A 27,571-nucleotide genomic window follows, 5' to 3' on the forward strand; every position below is an offset into this window, starting at 1 on the left:
ATTTTCAATTTTAGACAACATGTGGAATTGACATGTTACAGAATCAGGTTTCTATCTGCTGTCTGAAAGCCACAAGCAATGCTGGAGCCAAGGGTGGCATACGGTATGAAGTGCTGCTCGGCAACTGCAGACTCAGAAATGCTGTGGTATGCCAGTGCACTCTCAAGGATTTTGTCCCGAGTTACTTGTTCACTGATACTACGTACGATTATTCTAAGAAAACTGTTTAGAACTGTTTTCAAATTAAAGACAAGTCTAAAATCTGCTGACTAATGCAAGGTCAAAATCATTACAATGATAACTAGAGAAAGATTTACAGCTGCTAATTAAAGATCTACTGAAACAAGGCATAAGGCTGCAAGAGGAAACAAGGAAACACGTATTCTCTTTTTATCTGTCACATTTTTACAGGACAGGCTTGGGCAAGGCATTTTCTTTTTTCTGTCTCTAGTTTCTAGTGCTTGTGCAAAGCACTCCTCGAGGTAAACCGAGTTATGTGTACCTCTGTTCATGCATGAATATACCTGTATGTATCCCATCCAGGGTTGCTAGAGATGAATCTCTTGATAAACAGACCTGAGTTTTCTGTAGTTTGAGCATTCATCTGCTTGACTGTATCAAGCTTATGCTTCTTTGCACCCACTGCTCATGAATGTTCACACTCAGATTTATATATATATTTTTTTTTTTTTAAATTCCTCTCACTGGAATTATCATTTGACATACCTTTGTTTAAAATATTCCAGACATCTAATCAACGGGCAGAAATAATGTGTAAGCTGTGTCACCCAATGTCACGCCACAGATTTCTACCTTGTTTCTTATGCATGACAGCTCTTCCCAAACCATATAGACAGTTACAATTGCTTGAGTGTGAATACAGCTCTATGTATCTCAAGGGTCTCACTCAAAGTGTTTAAACTGAAAGGAAACTTTGAAGTTCAAAGAGGAAAGTTACACTCCTCTTCGCATTTGCTGTTTTGCCTGGGTTTAAAAATTTTATTTGCATCCTTCCCTTTCTTATTAAATCTCACCTCTTTTTTCCATAGAACATGGGGAATCTTAATGTCTAGTACTGTAAAAAAGAACATACCTTAGGAAAAATTTAAGTGAATTCAGTTGTGACCAATGGTTTCTAAGCTTTTATTATTCAGCTTCCTCATACCCCTGTGCTTGGAGACTGGTCAAATCAAGGAAAGGCTATGTAGGGATTGGACATGAAAAATCAGATTTGCAATGACCAGAAGAAGGTAAACATCTTATTTCCTCATGGGAATTGTTTAAAGGATTGGCTGAGGTACAGCCATTCAGGAAACTGTTTAACCACTCCAGTTTTTCAAACAGGACCTGCCCTTTTACTCACCAAAATTGATAATAAAACTCTCATAGAAGAACAAGAGAGCACCATTAATTTCTTAGGTGGAATCTGAGATTGCTAAGCAAACAAGCTCACTGTGCTCTCCTCTTACAAATATTCTACACTGCTTGGGAAGTTTCATCCTCAGAAAACCAATTCCACACACATTTCCTGTTTTTGTGCAGCCACTTCTGCCTCTGCCTTATCAAAATGCAAGAACTAGTTGCTTTACTTGCATTAACTTTGATGAAAGAGGTGCCCTTTCACAGCAGAATGTTTGACCTATTCAGTGGCATTCTGATCATGTTGTCATTTTGAGTTAAATTTTGTTTTATTCCTGAAAATGTGATGGCCTGTAGCCTCAACAATAAGCTTTCTGCAATTTTAGTCAAATCAAGTCACGTTCGTTGACTGCAATATTCTGCATCAACTCAAGAGTTATATTCTTGAAAACATTTAAAAGACAAGCTCTGTTTGGTTTTTTGTAATCCTCTGAGATCAGGACACCTCGAGTCCTCAAATAACTATTACACTGAGGCAAAGTTGATGATAACAAGGGCTGATTTTCCTAACGTCATGTAACCCTAAAGAGATAATGATCAATTGCCCCAACTGTTCATAAATTACTACTGATTTTTTTCTAATTCCCTTTTCCTAACTAATCTAACTATTTTTTGAGACATCTGCATGATGATCTTTCAGAAATGTTGCATATACATTACAAATTCAGAACATAACATTGCAGGCACCTATAAACACTTAGCGTCTTAGAAGATTTGTTAAGACTTCACACACTCTTCCTGTGATAAGGACGAAATACTCTACTTGCATTTACAAACTGATGGCTCCATTCTTTATGCATTTCCTTTCCCTGCTTCCAGCTTTATCCCATTTGATAAACTTCACTGGTTGAACAGGAAATTTAGTCCTTAAAGTACCAGTAAGACATAATAATTTAAAAAAGAATTGGAAAGGACCTCCCCCACATGGCACCTGGACCATCTCCCTGCCTCACCAGGAAGATCAGCTGTAACTAAGATATTTTTGAACCACCAGAAAACAATTACAAGTCAGTATGATGGGCAGGACTCACAGCAAAAAAGCTGCCTAGTAACCTCTGCAGAGAGGTCTGGACAGGCTGGATCCATGGACCAAGGTCAACTGCATGAGGTTCAACAAAGCCAAGTGCTGGGTCCTGCACTTGGGTCACAACAACCCCAGGCAACACCACAGGCTTGGGGAAGAGTGCTGGAAAGTGCCCAGTGGAGAAGACCTTGGGGGTGCTGGGTGACAGCCGGCTGGGCATGAGTCAACAGTGTGCCCAGGTGGCCAAGGTGGCCCAAGCACCTGGGCTTGTATCAGCAATAGTGTGGCCAGCAGGAGCAGGGCAGGGATGGTGCCCCTGTGCTCAGCACTGGTGAGGCTGCACCTCCAATCCTGCGTTCAGTTTTGGGCCCCTCAGGACAAGAATGACATTGAGGTGCTGGAGCGTGTCCAGAGGAGGGCAATGGAGCTGGGGCAGGGTCTGGAGAACAAGTGTGCTGGGGAGCGGCTGAGGGAGCTGAGGGGGGTTTAACCTGGAGAAGGGGATGCTGAGGGGAGACATTATCACTCTCTACAACTACCTGAAAGGAGGTTGTAGTGAGGTGAGTGTTAGTCTCTTCTCCCACGCAACTAGTGATAGGACAAGAGGAAATGGCCTCAAGTTGCAACAAGGGAGGTTTAGATTGGATTTTAGGAAAAATGTCTTTACTGCAAGAGTGGTCAGGCACTGGAACAGGCTGCCCAGAAGTGGTAGAGTCACCATTCCTGGGGTGTTCAGAAAACGTGTAGACGTGGCACTTCAGGACATGGCTTAGGAGACATGGTAGCATTGGGGTGACAGTTGGACTTGATGATCCTGAGGTCTTTTCCAACGTTAATGATTTTATGATTCTAAGACATCAAAGAGTAAATCAATCAAGATGGAGTCAGATCTGAAAAAGACCATTTACAGCATGGAAATGGACTCATGCTTTTTACTGAAACGCTCACTACTTCTTTCACGTGACCACTTTGTGGTACAAATTACTCACTGAGTCTATTAAGAACCTTCATTTATTTTCTGTTCCTTTTCTGGGCTGAAGGGCTATTTTCTCTACTAGCTATGAGACTTCATTCACATCTTCCAGCTCGCTCTCACTTAACTGTAGAACAGTAATGATTTCCTGGGCGATGCTTTAGTGTGTGTTACGTACTCAAGAAGTTATTTTAAGACAAGTGTTGTCTTTTTGTTTGTGCTGTATCCAACGCCTGGTACGATGGGGTACTGAGCCACATGAAAGCCTCTCTGTACTTTTTCATCTCAAGGGTATATAAATACATAAACAATGACAATGGTGAGGGTTTGTCATAGACGGTGCTAGACCACCCTGGGATAGCATCCACAAGTCTCAGTTTGCACTTCTTATCAAAAAATGTTATCTGCAAAAAATATATTTTTAGTGCCAAAATTCCTACACCAAATACCAAATATAGCAGAAATGGAAGAGAAACCACGTGATACATGGGTTGTGAGGAATCCAGGAGTTGTAGGATAAGAACTTTTTAAAGGTTCCAGGTGACCCACTTCCATTGGGTTTTTCAGTGCTTGCTAATCTCATGTGGGTGTGTTTCAGAGGCATTTGTTCTGAAAGCTCTTCAGACTGGATTATGGTGAAAATGTTCTGTTCCAAAGGATGGAGATGGAAACAGTGACAACTGCATATCCATGTCACACTTGGAGAATTACACAATATAGACTAGAATTTTCCACTTTCTCACCCTCTACTTCTTTAAATGTCTCATGGAGACATGAAAAATGAAACTGATAATTTCTATAAATATGGAAGATTTCAACTTTATCAGTTTGCTATGTTTAATCTAGAGGGTGAAAAAAAAAGTAGACGTAATTCTAAGGACACTTTCCTTATGACATTCCACTCAACACAAAAAAAAGTTGGTCCATGGAAGCCAACCCCCAGGTGCTGTGTCATAAAATGAGGATTTATGCAATGAAACAATAGAGCTTCTCACCAGTTCTTCCTGCCTTTATGCTCTGGAACCTCAGTAAATTCAGTGTTTTTATTAGAAGCTTCTAGTAGTTTCTGACAAAGATACAATTAGTAACACCAGTAACTACTGTTATAAAAGGTGTTCCCCAAATACCTCCTCATATTTACTACTGTTAATCGTCGTCTTTTACACTGGTTTGGTTTTTCATTTCCCAAAGAAAATTTGTTTGGTTTGAATATTCCCTCCAACTTTGCAAAATGGCAAAACAGTTTCATTGGTTTAGCGTTTTGATTGCTTTCTGTACCTTTAAGTATTTTAACATATTTACCATTAACTGTAGCATTTTCTTCACTGGCTTCTTCATTCATTTGAAATGTTCTTTATAAAGGGGGGATAACAACCTTCTATCAAAAGCAAAATAAAACACTCAGGTCTAGGCACTTCAAAATACGCAAATACAAGTAGGATCCCAAATCTACTGTCTGGACTTCTTTTTAGTTTCTGCAGATTTAAGGTATATTAAAAGCATTGGTTTAGGGTAAAGAGTGTAATATTTCATTTGCCACCTCCTGATCTAGGCAGTGCAAGATTGCACGTCAAATGATGACAGGGCAGAATGGAAAATTTCAGTATGTGAACATCCAAGAGCAAAAATGAAAGCTGTAACTGTCAGTAAATCCGTTCCTTCCTGTCTGCTAGTTGCAAGTCAGGCCAAACTCAGAAATACAGTAATAACAAAACTCCCTATTAGCCACCCTTTTCAAAATTGCTATGTGTGCATATTTCAAACATCGACAAGGAAGTGAAGGAGGGACAAAGCAGACGAAAAATAACCAGATTTCGTTAGGCCTTGATGCCTGTTGTCTCAAGCAGAAGTGACTTCTGAAACATACTGACTGACTCGTGGGATCTCCAGCCGCAGCTGCAGCAGTAAAGGCTAGCTACTAGTAGATTAAAGCAAAAAAGTAAAACGGCAGCTGGCAGTTAACTGGGCATAAAAACCTGTGTGTGGCTGCCTGCTGGGCTGCATGCCCTACACTCCTTGCAATAACATTGTTATATTTTGCCTGTTGAAAATGTCACTGTCTCGAGCATAAGGAAGAGCTGTCATGTGCATAGGAAAATGTATAGAAAAGTGTTTGTTACCTCTGGTCCTGCAATACACGCTTGTCGCAGTTGAATGTAAAGAAAGATGACATTAAAAGTACTATGTGCAAGATTTTTTTGCTTGAGAAATAACAGTGAACTACAGAATTGCAAATGTGTTCTTATTTAGTGAAAGCATGGTCTGAGGAAGAACCTCCAATTTAAGCAACAGAGCACTGGCTGATGTCAGTATGATTCAGAATTTCTAATCAAGATCAGATAATACAAGAGATTTAAATATGGTTTTCAAAATACAATCCATAAATTTATGGGCTGAAACAAAGAACAGAATATTGAAGTATAAAAGTAACTTAGGTTCTGAAAGATAAAAATACCCTAAAACAAAGGGGAACAGAAGCTAAAATTCAACCTAAGGAATCACGAGGACTATTTTTACATGGTATAACTGCATTCTGTATTTCTGTGCTGTTTTTCATCTGAAGATATTAAAATATTGCTCAAAAGTATATAAAATTTTGATCCGACAGCACAGTCATTAACCACAACATGAAGGAACATACAGCCAATTGTATTATTTCTCATGGGAATACGCTAGAAATACCATTAAAACAATATACTTCCATATAAACTGCTCCAAAAACTGAAGTTAAATAGAGAATGATTGAGGTTGATTTAGCCACTCTATAAAATCCTTGAATAGGGTTATGAGTCTCTTATCATGGAAGCTGGATGATGTTCTTTGGTTTAACAGGACTTGAAAACTTACCTGCAGTTCACACCAAATAAATGTTTAAGGTCAGCCTGGGCAATGATGAGGGCTGTTAATCCAGTGTTCCATCACTGATTTCTGAAATGTGGGGTTTTTTGTTTCTTACCTTTTACATAATTTTCTCCTAAATGACTGATATCACATGTTTACATTAGACTTAGCGTAATTACAAATTACACTTTGCATGATATATGAACAGACTCTTTCTTCAGAGTTTAATGAGCTCTGAAAAAGGTTATTATTAAGTCTATTGGGAAGTCCACCAAAATCCCCAGAGCCTGAAGTTTGCACGTAATGCAGTCTGTTTCTGCCATGTTATGTTTTGGAAGCACATAGACATAATGTTAAAATAAGGAAAATGACATTTTTGCTTAATACTAAAACAGGTAATATACACTCAGAATAACCTCAGGTGGAAACAGAAGCAACTGTGCTCCATCCTGGACTAAGAAAGTAGGAAGTTAAATAATTTGAAAACTATGAATGATCTTACCTGTATCAGGAAATAATCAGAAAACATATTTTCAAGTCCTCTTTTTTTTCCTCACAGCATAATCTTTTCATTATCATTCCCTCAGTTACTCCTGAATCACTGTGAGTGTAGGCAATGACAACGTTCATAGCGATTTCTTTTTCTCTTTCCTTTGGGAACTGTGCTGAGATCTTTACCCCTGGAGCTCTAACCAACTGGAAAGCATGTTTTCTCTGCTAAAGCATCACTAATCCTTCTGTCAGCCTTTCCCACGAAACCTCTGATGTGCACAACTGTAAATTTTTCCTTGTTCTCCTATACTGCACCCACAGACTCCAATTCTCATTTTTTCTCAATCTCTCTCACCCTACTTATCTCTATATACTAGTGCCTTCCTGACTAGCACATTAATACTGTGTGCTGCTGTGCACATTTTGAAAAGACATGGACCATTGTTTCTTTGACTTGGATCAATGGAAATCTGACTTAGGTACAAATTTAGACATTGGTTAAATTACATTCCCAAAGGAAGTGTTTGCATTCGCTGTAGTACTGCACCCCAGTCTGAAAATTCTGGCTCTGAAGAACATGGACCAATTGTGATACTCAGAGAAGTGTGGATCATCATCCAGTTCTGTATTTCCTTGCTGAGGGACAATCATGCAGCTGAATTTGAAGGGGACAAAATCAGGAGAAAATAAGAGCATACTCTTAAGTAATTTTGTCTCCTGAAAGTGCGCTGCTTCCTTATTTATGCCGCTAAACATGCTTTCCTTACGAGGCAGTTGTGAGGCATTTTCCTTCCATAGAAAGATCCATGATGCTAGTTAGCTGAAGAATCCACAAGACACGACTAACCCATTATCAAAACAGGAAACACCCTCCCGCTGAACTCTACATCTGCAGCAGCTGCAACTGCTGGCACTTTGAGAAAGAATCATTGGGCATCTTGGTAATTTACTCAAAAAAGCTTAGAATTACTAAACAGTCCACATCAAATAAAAAGAAACTCTTTCAAGCTACCTGATCTATGTATTTACCATGTCTTTGTTTCTATCAAGTCATACTTCTACCCAAATCTCTGGAATTTTTCTCTCCCTAATTGTTTTCTTTTAAACAACCAGCACGGAACTTTTCTCAAGAACTGTCTAATATTTCTATGTCAATACTGTCCCAGCACGCTTATCTATTTGATAAGAAAAGGGATTAAATGCATCGGTAGATCAGGAAGAGAACAGCCACAGGAACATTTCCCACATCTAGAGATGCTAAATCTCATTCTGCTGACCCCGTTACTAATAAACCTTTTGCACCCACACTGACTGTGGTTTTGCACTACCAATAAGCCCACAAGGCTTATGCCTTCTCTAATAAAGAAATATTTTTGAAAATAACAGATCTGGAAATAGACATCTAAGATCAGCCCTGACCAGCCTCAGTTTTTAGTAGCCAACAATCCATCCTCACAGACTGCATATGTAATGCAAAGCACTCCTTTTTGTAACCGTGCATATTTCTTCGGTCACCCTGGTTTGACAGACTTAAATCTATCCAGAAGTGTTTTTAAAATGTCTTTTTTTGAGAGTCTACCATGGAACTCTCTAGCAAGCAAAACCAACATGTAGGTGAACTTCAGACAGCTGTTGAAATATGGTACACTGCCCATTGCTGCTCATCTGGCTTCACTAAGGGCAGATTGTGCTTGACAAACCTGGTCACCTTCTACAAAGTGAATTGCCTGTTTGACCACGGGCTGGCAGTGGACATTGTCTACCTGGACTTCTCCAAGGCTTTTGATACAGTTCCCCATGGTCTCCTCCCAGAGAAACGAATGCGTTATGGCCTAGACAAGTGGTCTGTGCAGTGGGTGGAGAACTGGCTGACAGGCTGCACCCAAAGGGTGGTGGTAAATAGCTCCTTTTCCAAACTGGCAACCCATCACTAGTGGGGTCCCCCAGGGATCAATATTGGGCCCAATGTTATTCAACATCTTCATAAGTGATCTGGATAATGGGATCAAGTGTAGCCTGATGAACTTTGCAGATGACACCAAGTTGAGTGGGGAAGTAAGACACTCCGGAAGGGAGAGCTGCTCTGCAGGGAGATCTGGATAGGCTGGAAGAGCAGGCCAGCAAGAACCTTACGAAGTTCAACAAGGACAAGTGTAAGGTCTTGCACCTGGGAAAACATAATCTGGGAGAGCAGCACAGACAGGGATCCACCTGGCTGGAGAGCAGCTCTGTGGAAAGGGACCTGGGGGGCCTGGTGGACAGAAAGCTCAACATGAGCGAACAGTGTGCTGCTGTGGCCAACAGGATGCTGGGTTGCATCAAAAAGGGCATCACCAGCAGAGAGTTATTATCCCGCTCTACTCAGCGCTTGTCAGGCCACACCTGGAAGCACTGTGTACAGTTCTGGTCCCCGCTATACAAAAAGCATGTGGACAGGCTGGAAGGGGTCCAGAGAAGGGCCACCAAGAATGATCAAAGGACTGGGAAGCTGCCAGACGAGGATAGGCTCATTCAGCCTTGAGAAAAGGAGGCTTAGAGGGGATCTCATCACCATGTACCAGTACTTAAGGGGTAGCTACAAAGAAGATGGAGACTCCCTTTTTACAAGGGGTCCCATGGAGAGGACAAGGTGGAATGGACACAAGTTTCTCTTGGGGAGAATCTGATTGGACACGAGAGGGAAATTTTTCACAGTGAGGACAGTCACCATTGGAATAATCTCCCCAGGGAAGTGGTTGACTCTGCCACATTGGACACTTTCAAGAGTCGTCTGGACAGGGCGCTGGGCCGTCTTGTCTAGGCTGGGCTCTTCCTAGAAAGGTTGGACTAGATGATCCCTGAGGTCCCTTCCCACCTGGGATTCCGTGATCTTCCCACCATGCACCACTGCAAAGAGCAAGGCTCCATCTCCTTAGTGACCTCCTTAAAGTCACTGGAAGGCTGTGATTAGGTCGCCTGGGTCTTTCTCCAGGCTGAACAATACCTGCTCATTCAGGCTCTCATGAGATATGCACCCCAGCACCGATCATCTTGGTGGCCCTCCACTGAACTTGCTCTTCTTGTATTAGAGTCCCAAACTGGACACAATATTCTAGCAGAAAGAGATTGTCCTGGTTTCAGCTGGGATAATATTCTTCTAGCAGCTGGTACAGTGCTCTGTTTTGCATTTAGTATTAGAATAATGTTGATAACACACTGATGTTTTAGTTCTTGCTAAGCAGTGCTTACACTAATGAAGGACTTTTCAGCTTCTCATACCCTACTGAGAAGAAGCTGGGAGGGGGTACAGCCATGACAGCTGGCCCAAACTGGCCAAAGGGATATTCCATACCATGGACATCATGCTCAGTGTATAAAGCTGGAAAGAGTTGGCTGGCAGGTGGCCATCATTGCTCTGGCACTGGCTGGGCATTGTTCAATGGGTGGCAAGCAATTGCACTGTGCATCACATATATTGTATATTCTTTTATCACCATTATTACTGGGACGGAAAAGGAAGGGACAATAAACTGTCTTTATCGCAAGCTGTGTGTTTGACTTTTCTCCTCCCTGATTCTCCCCCCACATCCCATTGGGAAGAGGGAGCAAGTAAATGACACTGTAGTGTTTAGATGCCTACCGAGTTAAACCACAACAAAGATGCAGATATTCTAATGCTGTTGCTTTTCATACCTCCCTCTCTTTCTATAGGAATTCCAGGCTAGGGCCATACTATTTAGCTTGTTTTCCTTTTGGCAAGCAAACACCGCTTGTTTACACAACACTCGACCACAGTGACAGAGAGGATAGCCTTTGAAGCTGCTTTTGGAAGGGGGAACATCACTTGGGAGTTTGAAAAGTCACGTATTAAAGATAAAAAATAGGGATAGGGAAGAACATGCGTTGATATATAGTAAGGTCAGATTCTAGAAAGTGATGAATGGCTTTATAAAATGGCTTAAGTAATTTTAAGGTATATTAAGCAGTCCTAGTACAAACATTAAAGGATTGTTACAGATTAGTTAGCTGGTGCTATTATTATCCATGACAATTTTTGTCTCTATTCTTGATAGGATAAGATGCAAAATAATCACTTTGCACAGCCTGAACGGTTCATCTAACTATTGTAGTAAAGGGGTATTTGGACCACAGCCATCAAAGCAAAAGGAGCTGATGTAGACTGCGTGCTTCACCATTAAGTGACAGAAATAGTAAGACTTTTGGTCAAAAGCATTTTCTTGCCTCATTCTGTTTTTATGATGACTAGTTTTGGCTTAGTCATCTGAGACCTGGCAGAAGGGAGTGCAAAGGGGAATTTTCTGTGACTTTACAACACTGACTGAAAGGTTAAGGCAGCTCAAGATAGCTCTCTGACCAGCAAAAGCCAAAGCCCAGTTATTTCCTTCTCTCTTCTCACGTACCACCTTCTAAAACTTCATTACAATTTGAGAATTCTCCAAAAGAACACGTTGTTCATCATCCTAGTAGGGCCTTCAGGGAGGAGTATTTCCTGTATTTCCCATACAGAAGCACCAAAATCCTCATCCAACGTAACATCTCTGATCCTGATTTCCTCCCATGTTTTTGCCTTTGAAACTCCCTCTCTTTGCAATGGAAGAGTAAATCTGCATATATGAAAGACAGATCGCTGGCATCCTGAAATGACTTCCCAGTCATAGAATATAAATCCTCAGTTAAAAATTACTTGACTGGGTAGAATGACTCTCCATCTCTTAAGTTTCATAATACACACTGGATGCCTTTTCACTGCATTTAATCAATTAGAAATTACCAGACTTGGTATAGTGTAACTGTAAAATCCTACAGGCTGTATTATGTCAGCTGGGAGCAGAATTTGGAGATCTCTATTTTTAAACTATGCTTCTGAAATAATTCTAAAATGATCATTACCATTTTAGCACCCTCCTGATTCAGAGCCATGCTAGTAGGGGAATAACCATTCTACTGCTACTCGCCCAGAGAGTCCCAACCAGTCAGAGAGGTGTTCTGTGCACTAAAATCATCAGGCTAAAGGAAGATGGTAAATACAACACGGAGTGGGAGCAAATGAGTATGCGAAATAATCAGGTGCGTTAAGAGCTCTCATTGATTCCTAAAACACACCCCGGTATTGAGATCCACTATAAGCTGTTTACTCTTGTCTTGCCCATGACAACCCAACTCTTAATTGCATTACAAGTATGCATCACTACATACATAGTGAACCACAAGCCCTTCCATGTAATCTAAACAGACAAGATGGAATATGAAATAGCAGTCCAGAGAAATGACCTTATTTTCCTGATGTTATATGGCAACACAATAAAATATGTAAGATTATCACCAAGTATAATTTTTAAGGTCTCCCAAGTTAAGCACCTAAAAAGCAATCTGAGAATTACTTTTTAAAATCTTGGCCATAAAGCTGCAACCTACTCTGTGAGATACTTCCAGTTAAGAGAGAACAAACTCTACAGAGCTCTTCGGGAAGAGAAGTCTCCAAGACTCCACAGATGTCTGCATTCTGTACTACAAACTACATTTAAACATACCATTTTGTGACCTCTAAAACAAAGAGGATAAACAGAAAATAAAAGAGAAAGCAGCCCTTGCAGTTGCACAATTGTGGAAAAAAACACAACACTTTTTATGCATAAAAAAACCACCAGTCCTCAGATTGGTGAGTATCAGGGAGGTGTCTCCAGCAAATACAGCCTTTGCCTGTGTCCCTCACCGTGATGCAATATTTTCCAGACTGCTAATTTCTGTTTGACATTTGTTTTGAAACACGCTCTTTTCCTTGTTCCTTGTTCACACCATCTGAGATACAGCTGATTTTCTGTGGATGAAATACTGAGAAAATGAAAGTGAGACTAATAAAACTCCAGATCTTGTGTTACGCTACCCAATACAGAACCTGAGCCAACCTAATCAGTTCCAAGAATTTATTGTCATTTTCTATCTTTTAAAATCCATTCTGTAGAACAGCAGGAAATTTTAAAAATTAAAATTTTTAAACTTATTCCAAGACTGATACTAAAGACTGTGCAAAAAATAAGCTGCAACAATAACAGGACAGAAAGTGTACTTGTTTTTAAACAGATGAAGCTGCATCCCAGCAGAAGGAAGCACACAGGTAACAAGGCGGTTCAATCTAAATACTGTGGGGTGGCAGATGAAAGAGAATATTTTATATGAGATAGTGAAGCACCCAAACAAAGCTGTCTCAGACGTTACTGATTAAAAAATAAATCAAGTTAATCCTTTTCAAATTGATTAATGCAGAATATGAAGGTATATTCTTCTGGGAGAAAAGGTACCCAGGTTGATAGCTACAGCATAGGGAAGTTAACTTCTTAGGCCCCTCAATTCTTAGGAATGGACAATAAACAGCAGTTCCAGAGTGTCCTTTTCATAACCTATTAGCTTAATTAAGTGTGCAGGATCACTACCTTAAGTGTGCAATGTCAAGGACCTCTCTGACCAATGATAAATACAAGCATCATAAAGCTCTTGGCTAGAAGTGACAGATGCCTCTGTCTGCTTCTAAACTTTTAAAAACTATTTTAAATATCAAACACAATTATGAGGAAAACAGAAAATAATCTTCAAAGAACAGGTTTTTATTTTTTTTAAAGTTAATGTGTCTGCCCTGATTAATCACAAGCTGAAAGGAGTACTTGATGACTAGCGTACGCTTCAGTTAACACTATTTCATAAAACCCAGCTTGACAGAAGCATAAGATAAATTAATCAAATAATACAAAAGTTGAAAGATGCCAGCTGGCTTGTGCTCAAGAAGAAATACACTGCCACTGAACAGTAGGAAAGTCTGCAGTAAAGCAACTGACCAAGTGGGCAGAGTTAGTACAGCATCAAGCCATTTCCATGTGTTACTGACTGACTTTAGAACACGGTTCTTGATAAAGGGACTACTCACGCATTTCAAACACACACGCGCTATTTTGGATGACACTGAGGGACACTACAGCATAAAGCTCTAAAGATTTGTTCTTACAGTTTAAGATCAAGGACTCTCATAATGAATTAATATTATGATATTGAATGTCTAAGACTCGCAGCTACTGCACTGCCTGTTTGGTTTGCATCTTATCAGAGCTTTATATGAAGGCACAGTTTATAATGCCAAGTTAAAAGGTTAAAAGCTATTCACAGATAAGAAACTGTTCTGCTTAACAACAGACCACAGTGAAATTTATTTGTTTTTCTCAGAAATAGTGTGTATACTTGTGTCTTTATAGTACCACAGTAAAAATCACTTCCTTATGACATTTGAGAATGAGCCAAACACCACAGAAGAGATGTTTTGTTTACCGTCAAATTCTTAAGCTCATGTGTCTCTAAACAAAAAGCACTGCCTGTGACATAACAAACCAAGTGAAAAAGAGTTTACAAAGTACTAAAGCTAAAGAATTATTTAAAGAATATTTAGTTACTGACAAATGGTGCTAAACAAAGCCTGACTTGAGATGGAAGTATTCCAGTCAGTACCCACAGGGCTCAAATGACTTGCAGTGCCAAGAGTGAATTGAAATCACTAACACCTCTGACATAAGAATGTGATCAGAAATATATACATCTTTTTAACCATGTGAACTGCACAATACTATCCTATTTTTTAGATAAACCACAAATTTACAGTATTTTCTATACCAAAACCTGATATCAACAAATTTAAAAAAAAAGGAAATATTTTCACTACACAGAAAGCTTCTACATGAGGTTCCAAGGCTGATAATAAAAAAAGTAGACCCTTTAACATTTGCCTGTAAGCTTAAGCGCAAGAACCTATACACTGAATTAAACACATCAACTAACCCACCAGTAAGTTGCCACCACTACCATGGACTTTGGAGGACAGACTTTGGCCTGTTCAGGGCACTAGTTGGGAAATTCCCGCAGGAGGCAGTTCTGGAGGGCCACGGGGTCCAGGAGGCTGGGCTTTCTTCAAGAAGGAAGTCTCAAAGGCACACGAGTAGGCTGTTGCCATGTGCCATAAGACAAACGTGTAGGGAAGACGACCAGCCTGGCTGAACAGGGAGACTTTGCTGGGACTCAGGAAAAAAAGGACAGTTTACCACTTTTGGAAGGGGTAGGCAACCCCAGAAGAATACTGGGATCTCATTAGGTCATGCAGAGAGAAAATTAGAAAGACAAAAGACCAGTTAGAACTCAGCCCCTGCTGTAAGGGATAAAAAATGTTTTTACAAATACATTAACAACAAAAAGAGAACCAAGGAGAATCTCCAGCCTCTCTCTATTGGACGCAGAGAGGAACATTGCCACTAAGGATGAGAAGGCTAAGGTACTTAATGCCTTCTTTGCTTCAGTCTATAATAGGCAGACCAGTTATTCCCAGGGTATTCAGCCCCCTGAGCCGGAAGACAGGGATGACTGCAGAATCAACCCCCTGTAATCCAGGAGGAAGCAGTTTATGACCTGCTGCGCCACCTGGACATTCCCAAGTCTGTGGGGCTGGATGGGAGTCACCCAAGGGTACTGAGGGAGCTGGCAGAAGTGCTCACCAAGCCACTCACTCCCCACCATTTATCAGCTGTCCTGGGTAACTGGGGAGATCCCAGACAACCAGACATTAGTAAATGTGACACCCATGACACAAGAAGGGCCAGAAGGAGGATCTGGGGAACTACAGCCCTATCGGCCTGACCTCGGTGCCAGGGAAGATTGTGGAGTGGATCGTCTTGAGTGCCATCATGTGGCATGTACAGTAAAATGAGACAACGAGGCCCAGCCAGCATGGATTCATGAGAGGCAGGTCCTCCTTGACTAACTTGATCTTCTCCTATGACCAGGTGACCTGCTTAGTGGATGAGGGAAAGGCGGTGGATGTTGTCTACCTGGACGTTAGGAAAGCCTTTGACACTCTGTCCCACAGCATCCTCCTAGATAAACTGGCTGCTCGTGGCTTGGACGGGTGTACTCTTTGCTGGGTAAAAAAACTGGTTGGATGGCCGGGCCCAGAGAGTTGTGGTGAACAGAGCTAAATCCCGTTGGAGGCTGGTCACAAGCGGTGTTCCCCAGCGCTCAGTGTTGGGGCCGGTTCTGTTTAATATATTTCTCAAGTATCTGGACAAGGGGATTAAGTGCACCCTTAGTAAGTTTGCAGATGACACCAGGTTGGCCAGGAGTGTCGATCTGCTTGAGGGTAGGAAAGCTTTGCAGAGGGATCTGGACAGGCTGGATCCATGGGCCAGCGTCAACTGTATGAGGTTCAACAAAGCCAAGTGTCGGGTCCTGCACTTGGGTCACAACAACCCCAGGCAACGCCACAGGCTTGGGGAAGAGTGCTGGAAAGTGCCCGGCAGTGAAGGCCCTGGGGGTGCTGGCTGACAGCCGGCTGACCATGAGCCAGCAGCGTGCCCAGGTGGCCCAAGCACCTGGGCTTGTATCAGCAATAGTGTGGCCAGCAGGAGCAGGGCAGGGATGGGGCCCCTGTGCTCAGCACTGGTGAGGCCGCACCTCCAATCCTGCGTTCAGTTTTGGGCCCCTCAGGACAAGAATGACATTGAGGTGCTGGAGCGTGTCCAGAGAAGGGCAACGAAGCTGGGGAAGTGTATAGGGCACTCGTCTGATGAGGAGTGGCTGAAGGAACTGGGGTTGTTTAGCCTGGAAAGAGAAGGCTGAGGGGAGACATTATCACTCTCTACAACTACCTGAAAGGATGGTTGTAGTGAGGTGAGTGTTGGTCTCTTCTCCCACGCAACTAGTGATAGGACAAGAGGAAATGGCCTCAAGTTGCAACAACGGAGGTTTAGATTGGATTTTAGGAAAAATGCCTTTACTGCAAGAGTGGTCAGACATTGGAACAGGCTGCCCAGAAGTGGTAGAGTCACCACTCCTGGGGGTATTCAAAAAACATGTAGATGTGGCACTTCAGGACATGGTTTAGGAGGCCTGGGTGTGTTGGGTTGATGGTTGGACTTGATGATCTTAGAGGTCTTTTCCAACCTTAATGATTCTATGATTCTTCCAGTCATGTCACTTCCATATTTGTACAGATTATTTCCACACAATTACAGCTTCAGTTTCCTAATCAAATATGGTTCTGTCCTTAGACTGAATGTTGATTACCTCCAGGTTATAGACTTATGACTAAGACTTTTCTCATTTTCTTAGCTATAAGGTGATCTAAAAAAATCTGTTTCTCAATACTTCAAAAATTAAAAGCATGATCCATCTATTAAACAAATCTCCCAACTGTCTTTTCCTTGTTCTAATGTTTGTCTTGCACAACAAGCCTCCTGTGAAAACCTCTCTAGCTTAACTGACAGAGCTGTCTGTACACAACCTTTGAACTGTTAATTCCCCTTTAATTGTAGGGTTCTTAGAAGTTATTGACCCAAGGTCTTACAGTAAACCAGCTGCAAAACTGTTGTTTCCATAATGTAGTTACTGCACTTGTGTAAACACAAAGAAAACCCTCAGGCTAATGAATGGCCAGGTCATAATATTCCACATGGGAAGTGATGCTGGTAACTGAATGCCTGCTATGGGAGTGCTTATCAGTGGGGTCAGCAAAAACTGGGGCTTTGACATGACCTTCTGATGGGTCCTTTATCATTCAGTTATTCGGTACATGTATCCACAGGCCATTACTTACCAGAACTGGCATGACATACAATTACAAAAGTGAGTTTCTCATTTCAGCAAAAAGAAACTAAACCCTATGAATAGAATGGGCTTGTCCCTTTTTACTGATGTTATCCTTTGTAGCATCAACAGTTTAATGAACTGTGTGAAATTTTCTTTTAAACACTGCAATAGTAGTTACAGTATACAGTCTTTTATATCCTATGACTTAATTTGCACCCAATATATTTATTTTCAGAGATTCTGGATGACTGAACATAGAAACAAAGATGCACCAATCTATTTGGTGTTGATATTTTCTTTGCAACTGCCAGAGAACCATGAAGGAGACTGACCAAGTGTTCACCTGTGAGCAGCAGGAATAAAGTTATGCCTGCAACTGTGTAAGCCTTTCCCACAGTGGGCCCTGTTCAGGCCATTGGCAGCTAATCATTAGCACAGTGGTGTTAACACCAAATGAAGACATTGGTGGAACAGAGAACGGTTCTTCAGTCTCAGCAAAGCTGGGACACTGAAGAAAACTGAATTTACCATATAAACTCTCAAGTCAAACAGTTTAGTGAGTGACAAATTAGGGCAACTCCAGGATTAGACAGCTGAGTAGACGTTTTCTGGATAATAATTTTGGTCAAAAGTATTGAAGCTCTGCCTAAATCCCTTTTCAGAGTTCAGGTTCTTATCTATATCTAGGCTAATATAACATCTTTGATGTCAAATTATGGTGCTGAACAGAATTTGTATAGTGTCTGGAAAAGATAAGCCTCAGCTGTGCAGCAGAATAACAGTTCAGGCGAGTCATTAGAGCTGACTTAAGACATTTGGGTTACTTTCACTATTACAAGGAAGTAAATAGTTCTTGGCATCGTGTCTCCCTACCACCATGAAAATTACTCATTCCATAACAGAATAAAGTTATCTTTACATTATATTTCCATTCTATTAAAGTGTTTGTCATTTTGAAAACCAGATTATGCTTGTATGAAAAAAATCTCTGACACGTCATCATGTCCTACAACTGAATCATTACTCAAAATATTTACTCATGGTGTTTCCTGTCTGCAATGGTGTTCCCCCTCTGCACCCTATTAAGAACTACATGTTCTACCAGCTCCCAAAGACTAAAATTCACAGATCCTGCTCTTACCATACCAGTTGCATCTATCATACCTTTGGTCTGGCGTTCCCACACCTCAGGTGGCACCTCAGACTTTTGGAGCCGCAGACATGCCACAGTTGCACCTTCCAGCTCCTTGGTGCTTCCTCTTTTGAGCTATCCATAAATTAAATAATAGGCATATAAGAATGATTTAGATATGTGCAATTATCCTATTTAGTAATTGAACAAAATATTGTGTCTCATACTACATCAAGCAAGACAATTAAAGCAATGGAGGGTTATTGAGCACACTACACTTAAAGTTCAGGAAACTATTATGTTTCCAGATGCTGTCAAACCTACTGAGTCTTACCATTTTCACTATTGCACTAATACAAAGCTCAGTGAATCTCCATACTACAGACCAAATATATGCAATAGAATTGGAGTACAGCATATGTCATCTGTTTGCTGTTCTTGATTAAAAGTTGCACATTCAGCTATCTTCTATCAAATGTACTTGAGCTTTTTTTATTACAGGGTTCAGTTTCATACTGGATACTCCTTGTCAACTGCCAAGGCTTGAGTTTTCTATGCTCTACCTTGGATCAAGTTATTTTGAAAGTTTAAACAGGAATGGTTGCACTTTAAAAAAAATATGTATCTAAATAGAAAGACAAGTGGTTTTCCTCACATGAGGAAGAAAAACTTACAGCTACTTTGTTGAGAAATTATTTACCTTCATGATTTATCTGAAATTAAGCAGAAGGATAGCTCCAGCATAATACCTGAGTATCTTCTGATGCACCTGTCAGAAAAGGATTTAAGGAACAGAAAAAAGTGGGGTAGAGAGATCAGATGAGAGAACAGAGTTATGGAATATGTAGAACAAGAACAAAAGCTGAGGGTGTTTAAGGTGATGTGAAAGGTGTAGGACTAGAGAGAAGAACAGTAGTGGTGATGGTAGAGGAAAGAATAAGAGAGGGCAGGAATTCTTGAAGAGGAGGGTTTAGGGTTAGCAGAGACAAAGGAAAATTTTTGATACAATACTTTATGGTATAAATGTTCGCTTGGGGCCCCTATTTCTTTTATAGTACTTGTCAGATTCTCTGACTACTTTGACCTAGGATTTTCTTTTTGTTTCTTTCACGGCTGATTAAAAAAAAAAAGAAAATATGGAGCCTAAAAGACATCTGCCTTAGCACTTGAGTTCTATTTTGGCAGGTGAGGAAGTTCAACAATTTGGAAACAGTAAAAACCAACCCAATCCCCAAATCTTTTGACTTCGGATATACATCGCAGCATGGACTGCCACCTGGAGGCAGAAAGTTTCAACTACAGTTAAAAACACAATAGTACAGCTAAAAAGCAAAGGTCATGTTTCAAAAAGAAACTTTCGCCCCTACATTAATTTTAAGATAGCTAGTATTTCTTCGAATTTTCCCTGATGAAAATCAATTAGGGGAGTGAAAAACCAGTCTTTTTAAAAAGAAGATGTGGACTCCCATTTTTAAAGGGCTTAAGTTATGAAGGCCTTTATACCTGTACAACATAGCACATTTCAATGATTATACCATTCAGTTTGCAAAACCCGTCCGAATGGTGTCCGTTTTCATGGGAGTTTAGAGGTTAGGGTGAAAGGCACCCATCTTTAAATAAGAAAAGACAACCATTAGCTCAAGTGCAAACCTACAGAGTAGAACGGCGATACGCCCGCAGCATGGACAGGCAAGTGGAGAATACCGTGGTTCACATTTCAAATGGGCTTAAAGTTCTTGTGGGTATGTTCGCCACTCAGTAGCCTATGCTTTTGTGTCTCCTACTAGATTAAAACCAGACCTGTGCTCTGGTCATACCTCTGTTTCACTCTGAAAACATACCTGTGGTGCTGACAAAAGGATGATCTGACAGAACAGACTGACTACCCTAATTCGGAACATTGCATAAATACAAACTTAAACCCAACGCTACTTATGCGGAAGAACCTTGCCACCAAATAACCTACACAGTAAGTGTATCAAACACTGCTATGCTATAGTGGATCTACGCCTAACAGTGTAATCTAGTCCACAATCTCGTAAAGAGAAATTTGTTCTGATCCCTCAGTAAGTGTTTCTCAGGTTTGTGGGCTCCCAGTATAGACCTTTATGCTCAGATAGTAATTAAGTTTTCACATGAGACGCTGTAATTCATCAGATATGAATGACAGACAGGCCACTATTTATTATTTTTTAATGAGTTGTATTCCATTACATTTTTATTCTCAGTAAGTTTTCCTGAGAAGCTCTCTGTATTACTCAAGTCTTAGACAAGTTTGGGCTTTAAGCTAAAGTTTGTGATTCTATAAGCTAATACATTGAACCTAGACTGTGCCTTTTAATCTCCAGACTCAAATAGCTTCAGAAATATTAATTTAGCTTCATGACATCCTGAGGAGACACAAATTATTGTATTTGTATTATTTAAGAGAAAAATCCAGGCAATAACTATAATATAGTACTGGGCTTGACTGCAAGTCCTCTAAGGAGGTTTACCAGTGACATTTTTGTCTTCATCATTCCTCTTCTACTTCTGTTTTTTATACTAAAAGGAAAAAGAAAGAAACAATTATTTATGGGAAAGAGCACATAACTAAAAGTAACAGTTCATACTGACAAGGATTTACAACCCTCTTCATGATCTACATAAAGTTATCTGTTTCCTTTAAATTAGATTGAGGTTTGATAGGCTTTCCCTCTACAGTATAAAATAATGCCTCTTGGCAGGCACTGTGAATCTGATCCTCCTCTCATACAGTTCAATTACCAGTTTTCCAGTGAGGCAGACTACAATCTCTGTAGCAGAATCAGAATGAGGCTTTTATAATTGTAGGGAGAATAAAATCAGATTCAGGCACAGACAGTTATTTACTAGGCCGCAACTGCTGGGATATGGCTACTGCTATAATTTTATAATCTATGACTAATCCGCGCTTGCTCCTGTAACAATTCTCATTTGGATTTCATGGGCTGGCAGAGAGAAGGACTTAACAGTCATTTAGTAAATTAAATCAAAGATATTTAGAGCAAGCTGAATTTACTTGTTTCACTACACTCAGAAATCCATGTTAACATATCATGCTCCCCAACATGATTTAAATCCAAGGAAGTCCAGGTGACTCTTAGCTGTCTAACAGTAAACAATCTTCACTGTTTTATTTAAGAAATCAGTTTGACTGGTATCTTTCAGAGCTGTGATAGTAAAGAGGCACATCCGCTGGGTGATAACTACGGCACAAGTAAACCAATTACCACAATTTTGCCACTACGTTGTCTAACCCTGATTTGCACAGGCAAGAGCTGAGGCGGGGAGGGGCAGGGGGAATCTTTCTGGGAGTTTACATAAGCTAAGAGAGGATACATTCCTGTTAGGAAACCAGCTGATGCATGTCAACAAACTGAGGCTTGCAAAACATTGTAGGTTGTTTTTTTTTTCTCTATTATAGAGTTATACTAGCCACCACTGCTGAAATTTAATGTAATTCTTCATGGAAACCAAGATTTATATAGAGACCAACTTAAAACATCATTGGTTTTTAAAACCAATGCCAAAATACACTTAAAGTTTCTATCAACAAAGAAGAATTTTTAAACAAGAACTATCAGTCATACATCCCTAGTGGCTAGGTATTCCCGTTCACCCAGTCCCTTCAAAGTCCAGGACAATGCAACAGTTTGCTGTTCTTAACTTGCTTTCTGATGTTTTCTTCTTTGATCTGAACTGAGAGAGTAAAACTTAGACAATCTGATCCACTTACTTTATTCATGACCCAGTCAGCATCTTCAATGGCTCTCTTAATAATCTGCCGAATTCGCTCAGGATCATCTTCATCAGCATGGACTTTGAAACTCTGCAACATTCAAAGTGTTACACTGACTAGCCAACCTAACAGAACAGCTGTCAAAATAAGGATAACTTAAACCTCAAAGAAAATTAATTTTTGATGCAAACTGTTTATCTGAAAAAGTAAAAATACACATTGTAGCACCTGGCTGTGCTACTTCCATAACAAGGCTTGTTGAATATAATTTCATATTAAGTATTTTACCCCTTTCATACATCATCAGCAAAAAACCCCAGAGAACTTCAATTCAATATTGAAATTGTCTGGCGCGTTAAAACTAGAAAGACACAGGACAACAGGTATTATCAAAAGCATGAAATTACTTCTATATGAACAATTAGATGAGATTTATCCAGCCACGGGGTTGGAGGGGCTGTGTGTTTGCATATGTATATATATTAAAAAGTGACTGACAAGGAACCAGTAAGTTTTACCATGAAAGATGCGTTTAGGCGAGTAAGGAATGATTGTTCACTCTCTCAGCTAACATAAGGATTAGAGATGAAAGCCAACAAAAACAGAATGTTTCAGATTCAAAGCAAACAAAAAGAAATTCACTTTTACATACTCCCAGTATAATCCTTCAAATGCACTAATGTTTCAAGCTTGCAGAAGAATAATTTTTTAAGTGCCAGGAGTTATAAAAAGTTGGTCCAAACTGTAGGAGGAGGAAACCAAAAACACCCCCAACACTGAATTCCGCCAACAGAAAAGAAATCTTTCTCACCTGCCTGACCGCATGTCTGTAGTGCTGACGAATATTCTCTTCAGGAAGTTGCTTACAGCATCGAAGCAGATAACGATATAACTGCAGAGAGTTCTGAACTAATTCAGCATTTGGTAGTGGGGCCATTATCAGGCTTTTTAGCTGTTGAAAATAACACACGCAAATCAAGATACCTAACGGATTATTAAAAACACAGAAATAAAAGTGTAAAGTAATTTTACTACAATGAAAACAGGGCAGCAAATTAAAGTTTAGCAGCATAACTTGAGGAAACTTTAGAAGAAAACACAATATGAAATGAATCAGAACTTTCTTAGGTTATTGACAGATGGGGGTTAGTTGCTGCTGATCAAGGTATTAAAATACAAAGGTGTGGAGTTTATGCAAGTTGATCACTTTATGATGGTAATATTAAGGTATATTGCAATATTATTTTTTCTTGTTTATAATTTTTCTCTAGCTTATAAACAGACACAGTATAAGCTGCTATCAGTATACAAAGCAGTACTGCAACCCCGAGGGAGTTTTCTACTTGATAAGCCATAATTCTATTCATTCAGGCTTCCAGTGCTTTCCTTGAGCATCCATACGAGTCCATCCACATGGTGACACTGTAGAATGAGGATGCTCATAATTGCTACAAGTGGTGTTGGAATTTAATAATATTTCCTAATATTATCATTCTCTCAAGAACATCTTGTGAACTGGCCTAGAAGTGTCAGGCTTTATTGTGAATTAACATGTGTAAGAGAAGACAGGCAAAAATATTGCTAGGTTTGAAAATTTTTTTTTTTATAACAGCAACAGGAAAAGAGCAAAACTAACAAGTTTCACCTCTGTAACTATACTTACATATTGTTACAATAAGTCTATCCAAGCTATATAAAGTGCTAATCAAACACTGTAAATGACTTGTCATTTAACAGATGGTTACCATCTGCAGAGAAGTAAATTAACATTTGGAAAAAAGCACTTTTATATCATTACTCTTAAGAAGAAAGATAATAAGTAACTGAATAATGAAGTAGGTGTATGGCATTATTTTAGCCCCCATTATGATGAGTAAGTATCATTTGCAATATTTTTTTCCTTTTTCTTAAGTAATTTAAATCCTTGGGCCAAATTCATTTCAGAATAGAACACCACAGCTATCGCATGCCTGGGCTGTATACTTGCATAGAGTAGCTCCTCTTACAGTGGGGAAAAATCTCCTCACCATATACCTATAAAATGTCTATCATAACGGGATATGTACTACTGTAATCTGTATTTTCAGTAAAATAGAATTCCATGTCAGACTATAACTAAGTAGATATAAGTAAGCATACCTTTATAGCAGTAACAAGAGTTATGCTGATTTACAATAGTAGAGGTCACAGAAAATCTTTGATATTTTAAGCACAAAATGTACGATTCTTCCATGTGAAGAAAATTAGAGAATTCTACAAAAAAAATGCCGAACGTGTCACATTCTTGAGGGATGGGCCTCTACAACATTGCTTTACTCATGGCACAAAACCACAGTACAAAGTAATATCCGAGTATCTCAATATTGTTTTTTTTTCCTGTTCATTACTGAAAAATTGGGCAAAATCTATACTATATTGATTTTTTTAATTGACTACCTTTGTCAAAAGTAACATCTTGTAAAACAAGAGGGAGCTGTTCCTGTGACAGAGCCTCTTGTCTGCAGGATACATGCGAGAAAGAGCCTTGCGATATTAGAATTATTATCCCTATTGGAATTGTGCCCATACTTTTCAGTCAAGGATTCAGGCTCTGTCATGGTAGGTACTATATATACATACATATCTAATGAAAAAGTTTCTGCCACAAAGAATTTACAAGGCGGACTAATGACAAGTCGTAAGATGAGGCAGAATGAGGCAGATGAGCCAAACAGGTGGGATGGGAATGGGGAGGAGGTGACAGTAATATGAGCCTGTTTTTGTGTAGACTAATAGAGCACACAATATAGCTCACCACCTGCTTAGCTGATAGCAACAGACAAGTTTTATAACACTTTTTTTTATGGACCTGCAGAAACATAGTGAATCATGGCTGATGGGTGTTATGGAAGCCCCTAAGAAAGGCTCCGATGACACTTCAGAAAATGCTTTTCTAGCCTCCAAGGATAAAAGGTGACTGTCTTAAGGGAGGACTTAACAGGGTTATATCTCATGAGCTGATGATGTAAATCATTAAAACGAATTTGAAGACATACAATGGGCTTAATAGGCATAAACCTTTCAAGAACATACGTCAGGATCTCTTTCCTGCTTATTTATACTGACAACTTTCCTTATATCTGAAATGGGTTTGTTGTAGTTCATTTGTGACTTTACTCAAAATAGTTCAGCAACGCTTTCAACAAGCAAAGCCCTTTCCCCAGAGTATTAGACTATATAGATTTGTGGCAAACATACTTAAAAAAAAAATGCCAATCACACTAACTCTCTAGTGAAAAATACCCATAAGAGTCACAAAAATCCCAATTTGACATTTGTTACCAATATGCCACATTTTTTATGATTGCAGTGAGGTGAAATATCTGTGTATGGTGCTGTTGACCTCGATTCTGTTAAAGTTAAAACAACATAACCAACCAAAAAAAGGCTGTTAAACCACAAGCACCATAAACACCACTATGATGTTGCAGTGACTTTCCATTGGAGCTAATACAACACAGCTTGTCAACTACCTGCACAAGATTCAGCTTGGTCACTTCCTTAATTAATTGTAGGTAAATGACTACCTATTCAGGGGATCTTGGAAAGAAAATTAGACAAAGGCCATTCCCAAGATGGATAAATGGGAGATTCCAATGTCAAATACAGCAATTTGAAATCCTGCTGCTTTGTATTGTGCTGATAGTGCCCCATCCAGTGTATTAAGGACTTCATACACATCACAGAAAGACAAAAGGTGGATGAAATTTAAGATAACAACTTTGATCCGGTTGTTATTACTAAAGTCTGGAATAAAGATCTTGGGGACTGAAATGTTATGACATTTAAGAAAGATTCCATGGACAAAAGGCAAAAAAGTGGCATTTCCAATTTTCAGTTACAGAAGTAGATGACATCGACTGGAGTAAATTTTCAAACAGACCCCTCTCTCAACACAGTTGAGGGTGAGATCATGATGCCTTGTGGGCAAAAAAACCCCAAACTTAATTAGTTGGCTCCTGGATTCTGTCATCATAACCTTTACCATCTGCCAGTTATCCACTCCTCCCACAACTGACAGGTAAATCTGCACCAGACTGACAGGTCAGTGATGTGCCAGTAAAGTTCACTCACCCCTGAAGGGTCCCATCTTTCTCTAGTATCTAAAGATGACCAGTGGTTTTCTACACTTTGAGCTTCATGGGGCGTGTCTGCTTTGAATACTTGATATGCTCTATCAGAAAAGTATGAGAGATGAGGTAAGACTTCACAATGATCCCTCCTGGGAATTATTCACAGGCAAAATATGGTTTCCATTAGCTTTCACTAACAATTAGAAAACCATTCTTCCATCATGAGGGCAATAAGTCGGCTCTATACTGCTGCTGCAGTCTTTTCATTCTGCTTGTTTGATTCCAGTTCTAGTTTTTCGTATTTGTTTAATAAAAGCCATTTGGCCTCACATACTACAGGAATTGGATGCTGTCCAAAAAAACCCATATGTGGGGCAGAAAGATGTTACAAAAATTCAGAAATATAGACCAAGAGCTGACTTTTCAAAATGGCTTCAGTCTGACTAGTCCAATTGCTAGCTAGCTCACTTTCCAAGCACACAAGATGTGCTAATTATGGCTTTATCCAAAAGGTTCAGCTTAAAATACAGATCAGAATACCTCTGGTCTTCAAAATGTTAATTCCTTGTTTTCTTCCAATCTTTCTCTAAAACATAATTTTCTTTGCAATGAAGCCTATGCTGGGCATCACCTCCATGCATTTTCTGGTTTGGATTCATTTCTCTTTGGCATTTGAGTACAGGAGGCGATTATACTCTCGATGGTCAGTAAAGAGGTCCCTGCATGCCCCCTCCAACCAGCGGAAACATAAGCAACTCCAAAATGCAAGTCAAGCAATATATAGACTGAATTACTCCCTGCCCTTCACAAAATCAGACTGGTGGGGGTTGGAAGGGCCCTCTGGAGGTCATCCCATCCAACCCCCTGCTTGAGCAGGCACACCCAGAGCAGGGGGCACAGGACTGCATCCAGGCGGGGTGTGAATGTCTCCAGGGAAGGGACCCCACAGCCTCTCTGGGCAGCCTGTGCCACTGCTCTGGCACCTGCAGAGGAAAGGAGTCTTCTCGCATTTTGAGGTGGAATGTCCTGTGTTCCAAATCCAATCCCCTGCCATGGGCAGGGACATCTTTCAATAGATCAGGCTGCTCAAAGCCCCACCTGAGCTGATGGTGTTTTGAACACTTCCAGTGATGGGGCAATAATATAATATCAAATAAAGAGTTTGTTTCAGAGTAGTTCGCAGTTTTGTTTTGGCATACTGGAC

The 27,571-nt window shown here is 40.1% G+C and overlaps 2 protein-coding genes across 5 annotated transcripts in view; both read right to left on the reverse strand.

Annotated features, from left to right (window-relative positions):
* NOS2 (nitric oxide synthase 2) overlaps positions 1-18,602 on the reverse strand; it is a 39,455-nt gene extending 20,853 nt beyond the window's left edge. The window contains exon 1 of the mRNA XM_075112968.1: positions 18,528-18,602. The gene's annotated coding sequence lies outside the window, so the exon portion shown is untranslated. The remainder of the gene's footprint in view (positions 1-18,527) is intronic.
* The window catches only part of LYRM9 (LYR motif containing 9), a 45,419-nt gene continuing 36,375 nt past the window's right edge, over positions 18,528-27,571 (reverse strand). For 3 of the 4 annotated variants that reach the window (XM_075112970.1, XM_075112971.1, XM_075112969.1), the window contains exons 3-5: positions 23,067-23,207; positions 22,253-22,345; positions 20,649-21,039 (exon numbers count right to left, since the gene is read on the reverse strand). In XM_075112970.1, the coding sequence (XP_074969071.1) occupies positions 21,022-21,039; positions 22,253-22,345; positions 23,067-23,192 (237 nt within the window). In that variant the 5' untranslated portion in view covers positions 23,193-23,207 and the 3' untranslated portion in view covers positions 20,649-21,021. Of the gene's footprint in view, positions 18,631-20,648; positions 21,040-22,252; positions 22,346-23,066; positions 23,208-27,571 lie in introns of those variants that run through there. The other variant, XM_075112973.1, reaches the window with a different exon arrangement.

Source organism: Phalacrocorax aristotelis, chromosome 18, assembly GCF_949628215.1.
Source record: "Phalacrocorax aristotelis chromosome 18, bGulAri2.1, whole genome shotgun sequence".
Lineage (NCBI taxonomy): Eukaryota > Metazoa > Chordata > Aves > Suliformes > Phalacrocoracidae > Phalacrocorax > Phalacrocorax aristotelis.